Source organism: Chrysoperla carnea, chromosome 3, assembly GCF_905475395.1.
Source record: "Chrysoperla carnea chromosome 3, inChrCarn1.1, whole genome shotgun sequence".
Classification (NCBI taxonomy): domain Eukaryota; kingdom Metazoa; phylum Arthropoda; class Insecta; order Neuroptera; family Chrysopidae; genus Chrysoperla; species Chrysoperla carnea.
This window is the reverse complement of record NC_058339.1, coordinates 28,767,489-28,784,925: the sequence shown is the minus strand read 5'-3', so window position 1 is coordinate 28,784,925 and position 17,437 is coordinate 28,767,489. Positions and strand designations below refer to the sequence as shown.

The window sequence follows — 17,437 nt, the reverse complement described above, 5'->3', positions numbered from 1 at the left end:
CGAGTATTTTTCAACCACCGACGTTAGATATATATGATTCTGTTTTTTCTGATTTTAGGACCAAGAATATATTGTTAATGCAACATGAAAAAGAATGTTTCTCGAAATTGTAATGTCGTTTCTAACGTAATATAAACAATACATTTTTATTTTAGAATATTATAGAACATCAATTTTGTTATGATTTCAAAGAAATTAATAACATTTCAAGTAAAAAATATTTTACATTGCTTGTTAATGATTTTTGTAAGAAAAAAATCATCCATGTTATCAGTTTATCATTACACAACAAAAATATAAAATATTTGACGGACCATTTGATATTCTTACGGCAGTTTCATATATCAAATACTTTTTATTTTACTATTCTATACTTGTGTATGTGTATTTGTATGAATTGGCTCTTGATCTGGATTGCCTGCTATTTGATTGGCTGGTGTATAGTACTAAAAATAATTAAAAATTTTAATAAATTTCTTCTTATAAATTAATATGAATTAAAGGAAGTACTTACTCTTCCATTATCAAAATCACGACCACCGCCAATTGTTAATCGAGCTTTAGCTTTCATTGCATCACTTAATGGTATTTTCGCTCTTGTTGCCTCTGAATGTGATTTATAGCAGAACTCAAGTAATGCTACAATTAATGCCAACAGTAGACCACCTATCAGTATATAAAATATTCCAGCAACATTACTTAAAGACAGTTCATTTCTGGATGCATCCTTAAAATTAGGAAATATTTATATTATATAACAATTTTTTTATAATGTGACTTTATTCGAAGAGTCGAAGAATATATTTCCAGGACAATAGCCCAAAAAAAATCTATTTAAAAAGCTTTTTTATTACCTGTTTATCGCCATGTTTACATTCCGTTCGATCATACCACCATTTATTGGTCAATTTCGTAAGTTCACCACTTTCTTTCAACTGTAAAACTGCTAAATTTATACTCTCTCTAACAAATAAAAAATAAAAATTGTTTAGCATAAGGGTAAATAACTGATTAAGCTTTTTGCATACCTTAAAGGTGACCCTAACGGTGTAGCAACACCAAATCCTTTAGCATCTAAATTTCGTCCAACTTTCATTGTATCACATGGTTCTCGCTCGTTGATGTAATCATTTTTTGGTGATTCAATTAATAAAGCATATTTGCCTTTCGATGCACGAACTCTTCGAATTCCTTCATCATATGTATGCACAAACACATGTTTACGAGATTTCATATATTCCCACATTTTTGAATAAAGTGTTATTTGTGATCTTCGGAAAAAGTCCCATGTTGATCCGTGATACAAGGTTCCGTATTCTACTTCTGTTTGTGAGGCTAAATCTTCTGGTGAATTGATTGGCGCAACCATACGTTCAACAGTTAAAAATGCAGCTAAATTAGCTGTGTACGATGAAATTAGAATTAATGTAAAGAACCACCATACAGAACCAACAATTCGACCAGATACAGATCTAGGTGATATATCACAACCTTGTTGCATGAATGCACCCAGTGCAAACCACAATGAATTTAAAATAGTGAAATCATTTGCCATTGAATTATTTGCAGATACTTGACCTGGAGGATCTCTATGTTCACCGGATAAATGTAATAACCTCCATTCGTAAGGTGAGAATCGTGAAACAGTGAACAATACAATGCTAACGCCTATGTAACTGAATATTACACATACCCAAATTTCTTTTGATAAAGGATTCAAGAAACTAAACACTCCTGGTTTTTGTTTCACCGGTTTCTTGATCATAATTGAAATTCCAAGTGACATAAATGGTTTGCTAAAATCGATCACCCTTTCTCTCTCGGATGTTATGGTCATTGAAGCAATTGCTATATCCGCTTCCTAAAAAACAAAAAAATAATTGTATAATTTTAAATTTTAAAATTAATTATTTTGCTATTTATAAAATAATTAATTGATGACAAAAGTGATGACAAAGTTACATACATTTCGTATTAATTCCCCAACCATTCCATCCCAGCCTCCTTTCATTTCAGGATTTTCAGCACCATATTTTCCGTCTTTTACTATTCTTAATTCATCTAAAATAAAATTTTTAATTTGTGAATTTATTTTGAAATGATATACGAACACAAAATGTAGAAATTGTAAGTGATCACTGTTTAAATAGCTACAGAGCTTATAAAACCTAAAGGTCTCGGGCGTCGCCAAGTGGGGGAGGCCAGGTAAGTGTAGCTGCACCTCTAGAGATTGCCAAGAATAATTCAAAGTCCAATTTTAGGAATAACCATGCATTTATTCAATAATCACGATTTGCTGAATAACTTTGGAGTTATTAAATACAAATATTTGATAAGTAGCTCCAACATGATTACAAATTTGTTTGTAGTTTTAAGTAGATTTTCTAAGCTTATTATTATAATTGGACAAAAAAGTTCATTATACTATCTATGTACACTTACATTGTATATCCAATCTTTTAGATATTAAATCAGCCAAATCTTTGCAATATCCTTCAAATGAATTGTTATCCGTTATCATAACGTACGGTTCTTCCACTATTGTCGTCACGATATAAGTTCTATTCTTTTCAATTTGTTGTTGCGGCTTTAACCGTACATATTTTGCTGCAACAGGAGTAAATCCAGTTTCATCAGTCCATTCGGCCACTTTAACCATTGCACTATTCACTGTCATTTCTACTACATGTAAAGTATAATTTTGCCGACGTCCATCATCATTGAATCGAATTTCTCCTGTTAATCCTTCTATTTCAACTTTACGTAATAATCTTGAAATTTTATCACCATGTTCCCAAGGAGTTACCTTCAAAATAATTTTTTATTGTTAATATTCATAAATTTGTTTGAAATTGAAGTGGAACCGTGGTAAGCGAGAAAATTGATTGAGTAAGGAGACTATTTTAACCCTTGAAAATTTCTCGAAATGAGAAATACACACGTCTGTCTATAAGACAGGATATCTCTATAAACAACTAAGACTACTTTTATCTCACATCTCTCGCTTACGCAAGCCCGATTACAATATAATATAACTTACCCATCCTTTGGATGTATTACAATCTAAAGCTCTAGTTCCATTACTTAACATTTGACCTCTACGAAAATTACTTCTAAACAAATCTGGTTTTTTCTTTAACATTTTATTTAAAGCTTCAACTAAAACAAATACAGCATCATACATTAATGCTGCTTGAGCTGATATAGATTCTCGTCCAGCGCCTGGTAATGTGGCTTGCTCTTGTCTTTTCCAACCATCGATGAAATCTTTTACCAATCGACGAGATTGGTCAATTATTCTAAATCCAGTAATATTTATTGCACCAAATTCAATTACTTCGGATTCCCAACGGTCATCCATAATCTAAATGCATAAAATAATGATGCCTTATAACACATAATTTTGTGGATATTTTGTTAAATTTTTGTTTATCGAAATCAATACGTTTATCGTTAGCAGTGAAATTAAGGAGAACTGATTTTATAAGCCAATATTAAATCATTTTTAACTTACCAAACCGCTTAATAAATAATGATATGTTCGTTTCCCTAAAGCTACATCGCGTACATGACTAATCACAATATCTTTTGCCATTTGTGCTGAACAATCTAAAACTATATATTTATCATTGAATCGTGATTGATCCTCCAATCCGCGTAGAAATTCCATTGCTTCAGTTACATTTGATATTCTTCGCACATTTGTTACTTGAAAACCTTCTTTTGCTGGATGTAAACCTTGGTATATTTGTTGTAGTCTTAATAAACCTGTGGAAATGAAAATAAACTTAATTAAAATATTGAATTTTGAAGTTTTTTAAAATTTATGTAGATATAGACTGAGCTTTGGGGAGGGATTTGAAATATATTTTAATTTGTAAAAATAAAATTGAGAAAAAACGGTGTTTGCTTTCACAGCACTATGAAAGTTTTTTACGATGATAATAAGCTTAAAATTATTTAATCTCCATTTTTTATGATTCTACCAAGAACAACAAATGCTAAAATCATTTTTCCATACAAAAAAAAAACGATAAAATTTCTTTGATATATTATTTTATGCTTGATTTAACGATTTTAATTCTTCTCTTTAATATAACTCTCATTTCATATTCTGTGTTGTCGGATTTCTATTCGTAAAAGATTTTCATTATACTCACCATCGTTCGAATCATATACATAAACAATTTTTCTCCATCCATAATATCGAACAGTATCAATAATTGCTTGATGATATTCTGGTCGCATACTGATTGCATAATCAAGTGATCCAGATGATGGTGTAAGAACTTTTTCTGGAAACCATGGTGTTACAAATGGCATTTGGAAAGTGTTGCTGTATGAATGTAGTGTATCAAATGAGTCAGGGGATACAGCACCCACCATAGAAAATACTCCACGTGAAAATTGATTGCAAACTGAAAAAAATTTTGTATAGATGATAAACGACTAATTATATTTACTTTTTAAGTTCATTATTTTTTTTACATAATACTTACTAAGTCGTGAAAGTTTAAATGCATCAGCTGTATTAATGACATCCACAAACGCTTGAAGTTCAAATCTTCGACCAGTAATATTTTGATTATGTGTTGCTATTGCAAATTTAAATGCTGATTGTACTTCATCTGTACCTTGTTCAAATATTGCACCTGTAAATGACAAAATATAAAAATTAGTAATAGAATATAGGTATGCATTTTTATTTTGAAATATATTATAAAGGAAAGTGTTCTGTCTATTTTCGTTCTTAAATCAGAAGAGCTTAGAGATAAAATGTTTCAGTTTTAAGTGTCGCTAATGGTTAAATTGTAATACCAAGAGTCACACCAAAATTTCTTTTGGAGATAGCTATATGAACATCTTTTAATCATTTATTGACTAATTAATACAATTTTATATTTTTGAAGCTCTTAATTTATAGTTGGTTTCGTTGCCTACTGCCACTGCAAGGTTTGAAATTACTCCAGGATATTTCTCTTCGTATACATTTTTTTGTTAAATAATTTCAGAAACTAGGTACTCATCCAACTGTTAAATGGAGCGATTTTCGATCTTGAAAAACACTCGTCCAATCGTCAAATGAGCTGGGCTGTGATTTTGGTCATAATAATCTCAATTTATGAGGGATAATCAAGCTTATTTGACGATCAGATTTTTCATTTAAATTTTGATTGTACAAAAACTTTGAGTATTTCAACGTTAAAAACTCGCAAACTTGATCAATTTAATTTAAACCATTTATCAACTGGGATTGAAGAGAATTACAATTACTTACACTTATAATTTTATAGCCATGAATCTTTTTCTTGGTATTTTTGATTTTCAGTTTAATATACTATTCAATGTCTTTTGTGGATCTTTTACTTTATTCTTAAAATTTTTGTGTAAAAGCTTATACTAAAGAAACTATGGTCAATGCTACTGGAAACAATTTTTGAGGTAATAAAAAAGCTTTTTAATGTTCGCTATCTAGCCATTTTCTACATGATTTAATAAAAGAATATATAAAAGCCACTGCTAGAATTGTGTGTCACATACATTATCAGATAGTAGTAAATTTTATCCTTAAAAGAAACGAACATTTTCAGAAAATACAGCGGGTCTCAAACCGCAAGTATCACCCGTTCACCCATTTAGTATAGTCAGAAATAAAAGATTAAGATAGGATTTATTTTTTTATAATGGAACATTAGGAAAACTGTTTTTTTCTTTTTTGCAAAGTTTCGTTAATTTTTGAATTTCTGATGATTTGAATTTCTTTCACTAAAGATGTCTTCCAGGTTATTTGGGTTTTCCTCAATTTTTTCCCATCAGCATTTAGTCCTAGTTGTGACTAGTCTAGTTTGCGGAAAACATTTTCCAGCACAGCAGAGAACAACTTGGGTGACATTGGATCGCTTTGTCTCACACATTTCCTCACGTTAAATTCAGGGCCGATTGTTTCAAGTTGCATTCTTGCCTTACTGTGCGAGTGTATAGTTCTGACTAAGTTTATATGTATTACAGGTATTTCTTGTGCAGCCAAAATTAGGAGGTAGTTGAGATAATTTGGAGAATAAAAACAAATGTACAATTCTTATTTCGGCCAAAAATAAGCAGAATTTTCTTTTAATAGGATATGATATGGGATTTTTTTTATAATAACCCACTGGTTATTTTAATATGTATGGGTCGTCCTTATTTGAGGTATTTCCTCATGCTAAATACCAGTTTATAGGTTTGCAGCTTGGGAGATATGAAAGGATATCTACCAGCGAAGAGAATAGCCTTTTATATAAATAAAGGATAACATTTTGAGGTACAGACCACCGTTCATCCAATATAAATTCAATCACTGTATATCAACCATATACTAAATCTATAAATTTATTTCTAACATAAAAGAAAATAATCTAGTTATCTTTTAAGAAAGAACTGTACTAACAACAATAAGAAAAAGCTTTTCATAGATATTCTTTTTCAATGTACATTATACTTCTTTGTTATATAATATTTTATATTATAGAGTACCAACATCCTATGATTTCAACAGTTATGACTTCATTCCATTTCCTTTAAGCATTTTCATGTAGGTACTTTTTCATGTTTTATAATGTTATATGTGATTTTTTTTAGTAGTTTCTTGAAATTGAATAAAATTTTTAGAAGTGTTTTTTATTTTTATTTTTATTTCTTTAAAATTTGTGACACAAAAAAAAACTTGTAATTATTGTAATGGAATCAAAAAAATTTATAAATTTGGAGATATATTAAATTAACCGCATTCAACTATATTTACTTGGAAAATTTTCGAAGAATGTGAATAAAAATGTGCTTATATGAAATCATCAGGTTGGAATGATATTCATAATTATTAGCAATTATATAAAAGATACTTAAAATCAGTATTCACTGATAATGTCATAGTATAGCTAGATGGGTGGTGTAGGGATAAAGAGTTTTTAAGCCTTCATCATATGTTTATATGCACAATATACTTACACTGCACAGATAAATCCCTATAATTATCATTTATTTTATTTTAAAACCAAGAAAAGAAAGAGAATAAGTAGAGAGAAACTTCATAATAAATCTATTAGGAATATTATTTAGTATAGGCCAATAGAATAGGTCAATAGAGAATTTATTAGGATTGTACGTGTTGCTGTTGGTTACAGGTCAGAAATGGTTTTAATCTATGGAGGGTGGTACTTACATAATGGACCTGCCGAGTCCGCTCGTACGGCACCTGGGGACTAGAGTTATTCAGCAAATTCCGCAAAATATTTTTTTTTTGCTTTCTTGTGCTGTGGAACTTTTTGTTCCTTTTGTTTTTCTAGAACTTCGAATGAAAAAAACAAACAAAAAAATTTTTTGCGAAAAAATGCGAAAATAATGCCGAGAAAACGCTATTTTTTAAATGAATTTATTTGTTTGCAATTGTTTTAAAAAATATTCACCCCTACATCTTGTAGCTGATATCTCAAAAAACAAAATTAGCTGTGAAACTTTTCATTTGATTTCTAATAGTTTTTGCTCAATTCCATTTTGCACTAGGTGTCTGAAAAAAAGTGATTGACTTTGAGCAGGCCGTAAGGTCTGAGTTTTTATCCGATCGCAATCTCAATGACGGGAATCGAAACAGCAAAATGTTAATTTTATTTAGCAATTTTTTTGCCTATACCCATAATCAATACTATTTACAGTTACAGCGGTTTAAAAAATGGCGAAAATTCCTTACTTGCAGAATTAATTTTCTCAACGAATTTTCAATTCAACGAGATGCGGTTTTAAAATTTGGTTCGAAAGTTGGCGGAAGTTGTATAAATTGGTTATAAAACTAGTTTTTGGAATTGAAACAAAAACTAATTAAAGCATGTATATTGTTATTAATTTATGCACTTTTGCATACATAAGAGCCACTAGGGTTTTTAACTGCTTGATTAAAACATAATATATAAAATGAGTTTAAACATTTTCCATTTATTTATTTATTTATGCAAGGTTCCATGTGTGTTATTACATTATTATAATATATGAAAGAAAAACAACATATTTTAGTGACAAGTGTTAATTTATGGTTCTCCACTACATGGAGGTACTTTAAACAAAATTAATTAAACAAATGTATGCTACAAGTCTGCTCCAGAAAATTAAAATCCAGTTTATACACACATTCAGGAAATATAAATTAGCATAATAATTAAATATTTATGAAATAATTAGACCCGGAAAAATCCTTCATTGAGCATGATTAATTTTCGCATGGAAAACTTTTGCAGAATGCCGTTAAAAATATGCTCCTGAACGTAAAAATAAAGGTTGTCAGTGGGTAGCGCGATAAGATGTTGTTTAAACTAATTTTTTTTTAACAAATAAGTAATATTGACCGAATCGCTACGGAAAAAAAAACGTTTTTAGATATTTTTCTCGAAATCCTACAGTTTTCGAATAAAAAATTCGTAAAATCTGAAAAAATATTTTTTTGTGATTTGCATTACTCGAAAAGTCTATGAAAAATCATCTGTGGCATCTGTCTGTGGCATCGTAGCGTCTAAACGGATGAACCGATTTTAATTTTTTTGGTTTCATTTGAAAGGTAATTTAACGGATAGTGTTCTTAGCTATCAAGTGCGAGCTTAGTGTTTCAAGTGCGAGCTTAGAGTCCCGTTCCCGAAAAAAATAAAAAATTGGCGATTTTCTTCAAAATCGAGTCAGTTTGTGGTCAAATAAACCTGGATCAATTCATTTTGAAAACTGAAATGGTAAAATAATTAGGTAATTTAATTTGGTAATTTCATCTCATCTGATATCCTTAACCATCACTTTGATAATGATTTAAGAAGGAGTGTTATAAGTTTAAAGTGTTTATCTGCGCGTCTGTGTCTCAGTGGCATCGTAGCCCTTAAACGGTCGAACCGCCTTGATTGAGAACATTTTACAGCTAAGTTTCCAAAAATCGATGTACAAGAAATAAATCTCATTTGTCGGGAGTTTTTTAAATTTTCTAAATTTCAATTATTTCTCAAAAATGGTTCATTTCAATATAGTGGTTTTTTTTTGTAGTGATCCTTAGTGTGTCTGCAGTTACTCTTTCCTATATATTTTATAATAACGTCCATTTTTTCACGAGCTTCAACAAAGTTAAGCATGATATAATTTCTCATTATAAACATAATGCATCCTAACAGTTGTTATATCTATAAAATTTTAGAATAGTTCTTCTAGTTCATTTAATTCAAACAATAGATTTATATGCAATAAGTAGGTAGGTATAGTATTTAGTACACGTTGAATATAAAATAAGGGCATGATTATGATGTGTCTGCCTGTCTGCCTACCATATATAACGTTCGTATTTTTTAATTATGCAATTTTCCATTCATTTATTATCATACTTCTGCTTACATTGTTCAAACTAGAGTACAAAAAGAGGTAAAGATATAACAGAGATAGAAATTTTATTTTAGTGAATATTGCTTTTTTTTATGTGAATCAATATTCTTAAAAAGGTGATTGGTAAAAGCAGGACCAGATAAGAAATTTTTTACGGGTTAAATAGAATATAAAATACTGTCACCTCTTTGTTTTTTTTGTCCTTTTCCTAAAAAGTATTTGCTTGTTTTAGAAAATTTAATGTTTTTAATATCTAGATTTTTGAAAAAGAGCGTTCATCTCTTATTTACACATTAGAAGTATTTAATATAAGAAGCTGTTTTCGAAGCCCTATCTGCTTAAGGATGTACAAGCGCCAGGTCAATTATTTAATATGCAGTTGGACTAAGTTTAAATCAATTTTAAAAATTTTATGAGGGGTAGTGACCGATTATTAAAATAAATAAATGACTTCAAAAGTAGACATATTTAACATTGGTTTTATGAGAAAACGGTAGATGGATGATGTATTCATAGATTTCTCTAAAACTAGTCGGTGGGAATTAAAAAAAATATATTCAAATTAATGTTAAAGCCTTAATAAATTATTGAAAATAAAAAAACGCGTTTTGCTCAAATAATTAAGGATGTATGAGCACGGTAGTGGAGAAATAAACATAAAAGAGAATTATGTTATAACTTGACAATATAAGCCGAAAAGTAAGAATAAAATTTTTCGACATCTGGAGTAATTTTCAAAATACCGAAAAATGAAAATTTTGTTTAATTATTAAGCTTTCAATATTTCGAAAACCAAGGAAGATATCGAAAAATGTTATTCTTATTTTTCGTCTACATTCATGAAGTTATAACAAAATTCGTCATCAAAGTTGAAAACAAGGTACAAACAATTTCAACCACAAGTCTAAACTTGCTTTGACACTCGTACTACCTTAAAAAGAATTATTTCAGAGATTTTAATCTGTTTTAATTGTTTTATTATTCCATATAAATTAAAAGTAATAATCCTTAAAATATTTTTAGATATATGAACTTTTATAATATAATCATATCAATATTCAAAGTTTGTTACGGTAGGTAAAATATAAAACGGATTACTTCCATTGCATATAGTTAGTTTATATAACACCTTTGGGAACTTTGATATTTATTGCAGATATGCGATGCTATAATATCGCATCGTTGTGCAAACTTACTGTGTATATGTATAGTTTATCCCTTGATATTTTTGTTTTTTTATATTAAATTATTAGTTAGATATTTTATAAGTCATACCATACCTACTCTACCATATGTGCTTGAAGAATCCTATAATAGTATATAAAAGTATCCTATAATAGTATATAAGGGTTGTTCTACAAAATAAGGAATTTTCGGCGTCTTTAAAATGTTATTCAAATTAAGATAACTGCGTTTCTGTGTTACAATAAAAAAAAAAAACATTTTTAAGTTACCATTTTTTTATAATGGACTAAAAAATATAAAATAATTTTTACTATTCATAGCTATTAAAATACTTGCAAGATTGAAAACGAAAAACATGAGCCTCATTTAATTGGAAGAAATCGTTGATGAAATTATATTGAATTGGTGCTGGTTTTTTATGATGAAACGCCTCATGTTTTTCGTTTCCAATCTCCAGTTAGTTTTAATACAATTACAAATTTCCATTCGAACCCTAAGCCCAAAGTACAAAATTTTTAATTTGTTCTAAATGAAAAATATTTTAGTATTTTTTGGTAAAAAAAAGAAAGTACTCTTGCAATTTTTTTCTCTAGTTTTCGAAATGAAATTCTTATAAATTAAAAATACAATAGGTATTCGATTTTAATAAAAATATGTTAATTTTTCAATCTCTCCTCCGCTGCGAATTTTTTGTTAGTTTTTATTTTAACTTTTAATTTAAGTTTTAAGGGTTTAATGCTACTTTAATGCCAAGCCAATCGAAACCAATCTAGTTAATTAATATTTTGTATAAATTTGAAAAATGTATTTATTGTGGGCCTTGAAAGGGATATATTTTAACAAAATGAAAAATGTGTTACTATTACACATGTGTTACTACTAAATAACAGTATGTTTGTTTGTATAACATACTGTTATTTTCACTTAATTCTAGTTGGCCACTAATAATAATTTCGAATATAAATTATTTTCTTAACGTAAGTACCATCCGAGTGCCAAATTTTTGCTACGGCATTCAGACCTTGAATTAAAACAAAATATTGAAGTTTAAAATATATTTAAAAATCCCTTCCCAGATTTTGTCTCTAACAGTGTCGCATTTACAACTGTTGTTGCCTGCAGGCAGATTTTTTAATAAATTTCTCGTTTTTCATCTAGCATGTTATTGAGTCACAGTACAGTCGTCGTAATTAGTCGAGTTCTCAGAATCCTGGTAATACATTCACTTGTGAAAGCAAGAAATGATATAGGTAAGTTTTGTATTTTGATTTGTTGCTTATGCGAAGACATATTTCTGATTATTTTTGTTCGAACTAGTTCGAAGATTATTATGGTTTATCTGAGGAGCCTGTTAAATTATATAAGATGTTTCTAAGAATTATCCAGGATCTTGAGAAGTTTATACTAAAATATTGTTTTTGTGTGTATACGCGATCAATATTGAGCGAATTGCGATGAAATTTGGCACAAAGATTGTTTATTAATACATAGAATACTTTATTTCTTCCTAGACACGATTTTAAAATCCATGCAGATAGACACTCTGAGTTTCATGTCGCTTCGTTTCTTTTAAATGGCCATAAATCTAATACTGAAAAATATTTTGAGTGTTTCACTTAACATAAGCTGAAAGGCGTTTTATATTGTTTATAATAAACTGAGTTTCTCTACTAGAATGTATAAAAGATGTCAGGCCGGAATTAGATACATTTTCTTATTTAGTCTGTAGAACAACCCATATGTGTTTACTATATATACTTGAAATCATAAAACCTAAGAAACTTTTAGTGGATTATAAGAAAATTCAGATTAAACATTCAAGTAGAGAATAAAATGATATTAAAAATATTTGTGAAGGTATAGTCAAAAGGGAAAGTATGAAAAATTTTTGTTAACAAAGATTCTTGAATCAGTAGAGTATAGAATTTCATTAGTGTTGTTTGTTTCCCTTCTTAATTATATTTTAACTTTGTGTCCGGTATAAACTTTGGATTCATCTATTCATTATATTTTAGTAATATATAATGTAGGAGTACAAGAGGGTGATGCAGAAAGGTACTGAGGACTATTATTTGAATGACAATAAAGTTAATGAAAAAAGAAAAAGTTTCTGAGTTTGTATGAACAGAAGAGTATCAGGAGAAGACATACTTGGATAACAAAGTACTAACAGTTGAAGCACTCCAAGAATGAAACTGAAATAGGTGGTTCAAGTCCTGCAAAAAGAGGTAACTTTGTCATTTGGAAGCATGTGTTCACCTGATTTATTTTACTGGAGTTATTTTTTGAATGCAATTTCATTTAGTTAATTTTATTGTAATTGAGCTAGATAATTTTTATGGATAAAATTAATTTAGTTAAAAATACAATTTATAAATCACTCGAAAATATAACTTAAATAATATTTTATGTTTTAAGATTCGCACAGTTCTCTGTTCCACCCTGTAAGCGAGGATATTTTCTCAACAGATTGCACCTTTTAATCTGATAGTTTCATCTACTACTGTTTTGTTCAGAAACCCTTATTTATTGTATAAACATAGCAAGTAATAGCAGTTCTTTCACCATTAGGTAAGTTGTTTTTGTAACGACTTAAAATTTGTCTGAGAAAGGTATAAGTCGACGTAATCAAATAGAAATACAAAGTTCAAGGAACGATAAACTGTATAATAAACTCAAATTTTTACAGTAACGACAATTTTATTAAAAGTAGTCCGGTTGTTGTGTCGTTAACTGTATGTCGGCATTTTGTATGACGTAAATATAATAAAATACTCTAAAAATATCGTAAACTAGGCAACTTGTATGACGTAAATGTAATTTAATAATCTAAAAATATCGTAAAAGCCTCAAAAAGCAAAGTTTTTTTGTTTTCTTTTTGGAAAGCGCCGTAAGGTACTTTTTTTTGCTTAAATAGCCGGACTACTTTAAAAAACAGTTAAAAATAGAGGTAAAATAAAAAAGCTATGTGATTTGTGTCTATAAGTTAGTAAGTCGCTCCGTAAAGTGCCATTTAAAGATATGATAGCCTCATAAATGAGGTTGTAGGCAAGAGGTGTCAAATCTAAAAAAGGAAAGTTTTTTAAATTGTTTGAATAGAACGTTTTCATCCGATTTCAATGAACTATAAGTTATAACATTGACTTTTATTAGTCATGCTGTTAAATTGTAAATACTATTCTGAATGTATACAGCATTTTTTAATTAGATAATTAAATAAAATAGGCTTGTAAATAGAACTTATCTCACCTGTTTGTCAACAGGGAAAAGGTGTACGCTTTAAATTATTGTTAAGAGGGTTTCTTTATTTAATTTTTTTTAAATGAAAATATTAACCCAGATTTCATTTTTTATAATAAATATATTTATACAAAATAGTTCTCGAAAATTAAATGCATTGGGAAGTTCATATGACTAAAAAGAGGAATTGTTCTTGTGAATGTATATAGGGTCTATGTTTTTTTATGCGAAATTAAACGATTAATTTATAGGGCGGTTAAATTTGTAGATAAGGGCGTAAAAAAATTCATAAAAGTATGTTATAATATTTTGAGATTATTATTTTAGCTGTTAGGAATTCTATGCTGATATTATATTGATATATAAAAAAACTGCGTTTAGTTTATTATTTTCAAAGCGTGCCAATAGAAAATTTACTGAAAACGTACCGGTACCATTTAGAAAACTACATTTAAATTGCTATACTAAACATACAAATTAGGTTTACTTAGAACTTTTATTTATTTTTTGTGCAGTTTTTATTAAATAAACAATTATGATTGATAATCCAGTATCATTGTTGTCTGAAAGTTCGGTATAGTTTGCGTCAACTTCGGTAGTCAAAAATCCAAAAACCATGAAAATTTCGGCTTGTTTCAGATTTTGAGGATTAAAACAGCAAAGGGCTAGTTTCTGATAATACCTTTTCAGGAAGTTTTTCACGTAGCCTAAATTTGCTACAATATGAGACTAGAATTGAACTTGATCTTGATCATCATGCTCGCTAAACAGATCTTTTGATAGGCCTAAGTAAGCATAAATAAAATTTGACACTGCTATCCTTAAAATAAATGTCGGAAAATTTTATTGAAGTTTACAAATAAAATAAAATAAATAATGTATAGATGTAAAATACGTTGAAAATAAAATAAAATTAAGTCTTCAAATATATACAAATAATATATATTTTTTTAATAATAATATTTTTTCATTCGAATTGGCAAAACTTTCAAAAGTCAAGCCATAAAATTAAGTTTTGACGTAAAAGAAGTGACTTCATGTGTTCTTCATTATTGAAAAATTATAATGAATACGATATGATATCTTTATAAAAAATGTGAAAATTTTAGATAGAGTGGCGGGGTAATACCTCATCAATTGTTTATAGACATAACAACATTTGCGAAGCCTTTTGGTTGCGAAAAAGTTTAGAATGTAAGTGAAGCCGTTCGTGCTGATTAACAAATGTATTCAAAGAATATTAAAAAAAAAACAAAAATATTCAAAAATCAAGCCAAAAAAAGTTCAGCCACTGGGTTTTAAATTTTCACTTATTTGTACATAAACTGAAGCTAATTTCTAATTTAGAATGAAAACAATATTGATTCTATCGGGAATCAAATCTAGGACCTATAAACTATTTGGGTACTATGAAGGAAGAAACTATTGAGATGTTTGTAGCAAATTTAAGTAATTTTATATTCGTATATTTAAATATTTTTAATAATTTTATAAGTTTGTGTTTCAAAATGAACTATGGAAGACCTATAAAGTAATTTTTGGAGTCGCAATGAATACACGTTTTTAGTTTTTAAAACTTTTAAATTATTGTAATGTTCAAAATTTAATAAAAAATATACTTTAACTCGTAAAATTGGATTTGTAGCAATTATCTGAATTTAATCAAAAATTTGTTTGTTTGTTTATACTTTAGTTCCAATTAGTGTCAAACTTTAGTAAGTAAATTTATTTTGATAATATATATTTAAATAATTGGTTTCTGCATTAAATTATTTAATTGGATTGAACGTAAATTAAAAGACTGGATTGAATGTTTACAAAACAATTTCTTACACATATAAACAAAATAGTAAAAATAGTATATACTTTTACTATATATAGTAGATAACACATAAATAAATTATTAATTAACCAAAACAAAATAAATAATAAGCTACGTACTTACCTAATGGTATCTTATCTGAGTTGGCATTTACTTCACTATTACAATTAATTAATAAAATAATATAACAATTTAATATGAATGTAATTATTGATAATTTTTTATAACAATAATAATAAAAAGCCGTCATGGCGGCGGCAGCAACAAAACACAGCTTTTCTAACGCCCTTATCCCAGCCTCACTAGTAGTAACGTCGCGTCTCAACGTCTAGCTGGTCCATTTCTATGATATTGTACTGCATCCATATCATAGTCACTCTTTACCATTATATTTCCCTTATATAGTGTTTTTCTCATAGTATGGGAATATTTTCAACGTTTTATGGAATTAGGTTACATTTCGACAAAGATAAATATATATTGATAATAAATTAGTAGAATAAAGACAGTAAGTTTTTAAAATAAATTCCAGATTAGCTCAAATATTTTGTACCTTATTTGAAAAAGATTCTTCTGTATATGTTATACAATATCCTATATTCATGCGTCGTTTAACGAAAATGTTGTATATAATGACGCATGCGTTAAAATTGTTATGGAAAATATTTTAAATTTAATTGTTCAATTACTATTATTGAATTTAATTTTGTAGATTAAATTGTCGTTTTTGGGCTTATTTTATCAAGTATGATTTGTTTTCTAATTTCAATTAAAATTTTAACAAACGAAGATGACAATTGATATTTTATTAATAAAATAGTTTTATTCTAGAAATTTTATGAATTCATTTGCCCTTAAACAAAAAAACGGGAAAAAATTGGTCAAATTTGGGATTGGAATTATAAAATTTGAAGACGAAATGTATGACGTTTGGACTCTTTAATTCAACTTTATTTCACGAAAACTAATCTGAATATAAGACAATTTTTTATTAAATTATTTGTTTCGTTAAATTGCCTTGTATTTCAGGGTAGTAAAAAGCTTTATCTAAAATTATGCGGATGTAAACTTATTAGTACATTCAAAATCGTTAACGGTTTATTCGTGTTCAATTTTTTAGGGGAGGAACCAACAAATTAACATTTCGGTTTAATCACTCAAATACTGTCCTTTACAAATCATAACTAAAAAAATTTTTATACAAGTTTTGTTGGTTTGAAATACGTAGTCCTATGAAAGAAAATTTAAAATTCGAAAATAAGTTGCCAGATTAATTAATTAATATAGATACCAATTTTTGTTGATTTAATCGGTATATTTTGAAACAACCAATCAAAAAATCGACTAATTTTAAAATTTAGCGAATGTCGTTTTTGCCTCATTATGGTGAGAATTGCGAAAATATCGTGAAACCTACCTTGAGCTGTTGCGGTGATATTTGGAAAATGTATTCGTCGAAATATTAAAAATACGATGGCAACTTATATTGCATGTTATCAAATTGTAAATTTTAAATAATAAAACAAGAAAAAAAAAATATATTTCGACGGTTTTAGTGATAGGCTAACCTAAGCAGCAAAGATTGGCAAAATATTTTTAAATTTTAAAAGGATTTTTTATTCTTTATTATCCAAAAAATTGCAATGCATTTCTATTTTCTCGGACCTTTGTAACAGTGTATTTCTATATTCTAAATTTTTCCATGACGAGCTCTCACTGTATAAAAATGTTCCATAAAAAATAAAGCAAAAAAAAAAAAAAAAAAAATTAAAAAATATATATTTATTAATTAAATATCTTATTTCAGTATAA

The 17,437-nt window shown here is 28.2% G+C and overlaps 1 protein-coding gene across 1 annotated transcript; it reads right to left on the bottom strand.

The window, feature by feature from the left end:
• Nucleotides 1–277: 277 nt before the first annotated feature.
• Nucleotides 278–15,842, bottom strand: LOC123296964 (glutamate receptor 1-like). Its single transcript, XM_044878701.1, has 11 exons — nucleotides 15,749–15,842; nucleotides 4,500–4,652; nucleotides 4,161–4,418; nucleotides 3,515–3,768; nucleotides 3,041–3,364; nucleotides 2,443–2,806; nucleotides 1,967–2,061; nucleotides 1,029–1,861; nucleotides 855–963; nucleotides 515–727; nucleotides 278–446 (listed from the first exon to the last, which is right to left on the bottom strand). Exons 3-11 carry the CDS (start codon nucleotides 4,384–4,386, stop codon nucleotides 369–371), a joined length of 2,496 nt encoding a protein of 831 aa, XP_044734636.1. The 5' UTR covers nucleotides 4,387–4,418; nucleotides 4,500–4,652; nucleotides 15,749–15,842; the 3' UTR covers nucleotides 278–368.
• Between the last annotated feature and the right edge of the window lie 1,595 nt (nucleotides 15,843–17,437).

What these genes read in the sequence shown, in the direction of transcription:
- LOC123296964 (XM_044878701.1), bottom strand. Translation starts at nt 4,386, where the DNA reads ATGGTGGGTGCTGTATCCCCTGACTCATTTGATACACTACATTCATAC. An exon ending in ATTATTTATTAAGCGGTTTG is followed by an intron (nt 3,365 to 3,514) that starts GTAAGTTAAAAA and finishes TTATGCATTTAG; the next exon opens with ATTATGGATGACCGTTGGGA. An exon ending in TTGGGGAATTAATACGAAAT is followed by an intron (nt 1,862 to 1,966) that starts GTATGTAACTTT and finishes TTTGTTTTTTAG; the next exon opens with GAAGCGGATATAGCAATTGC.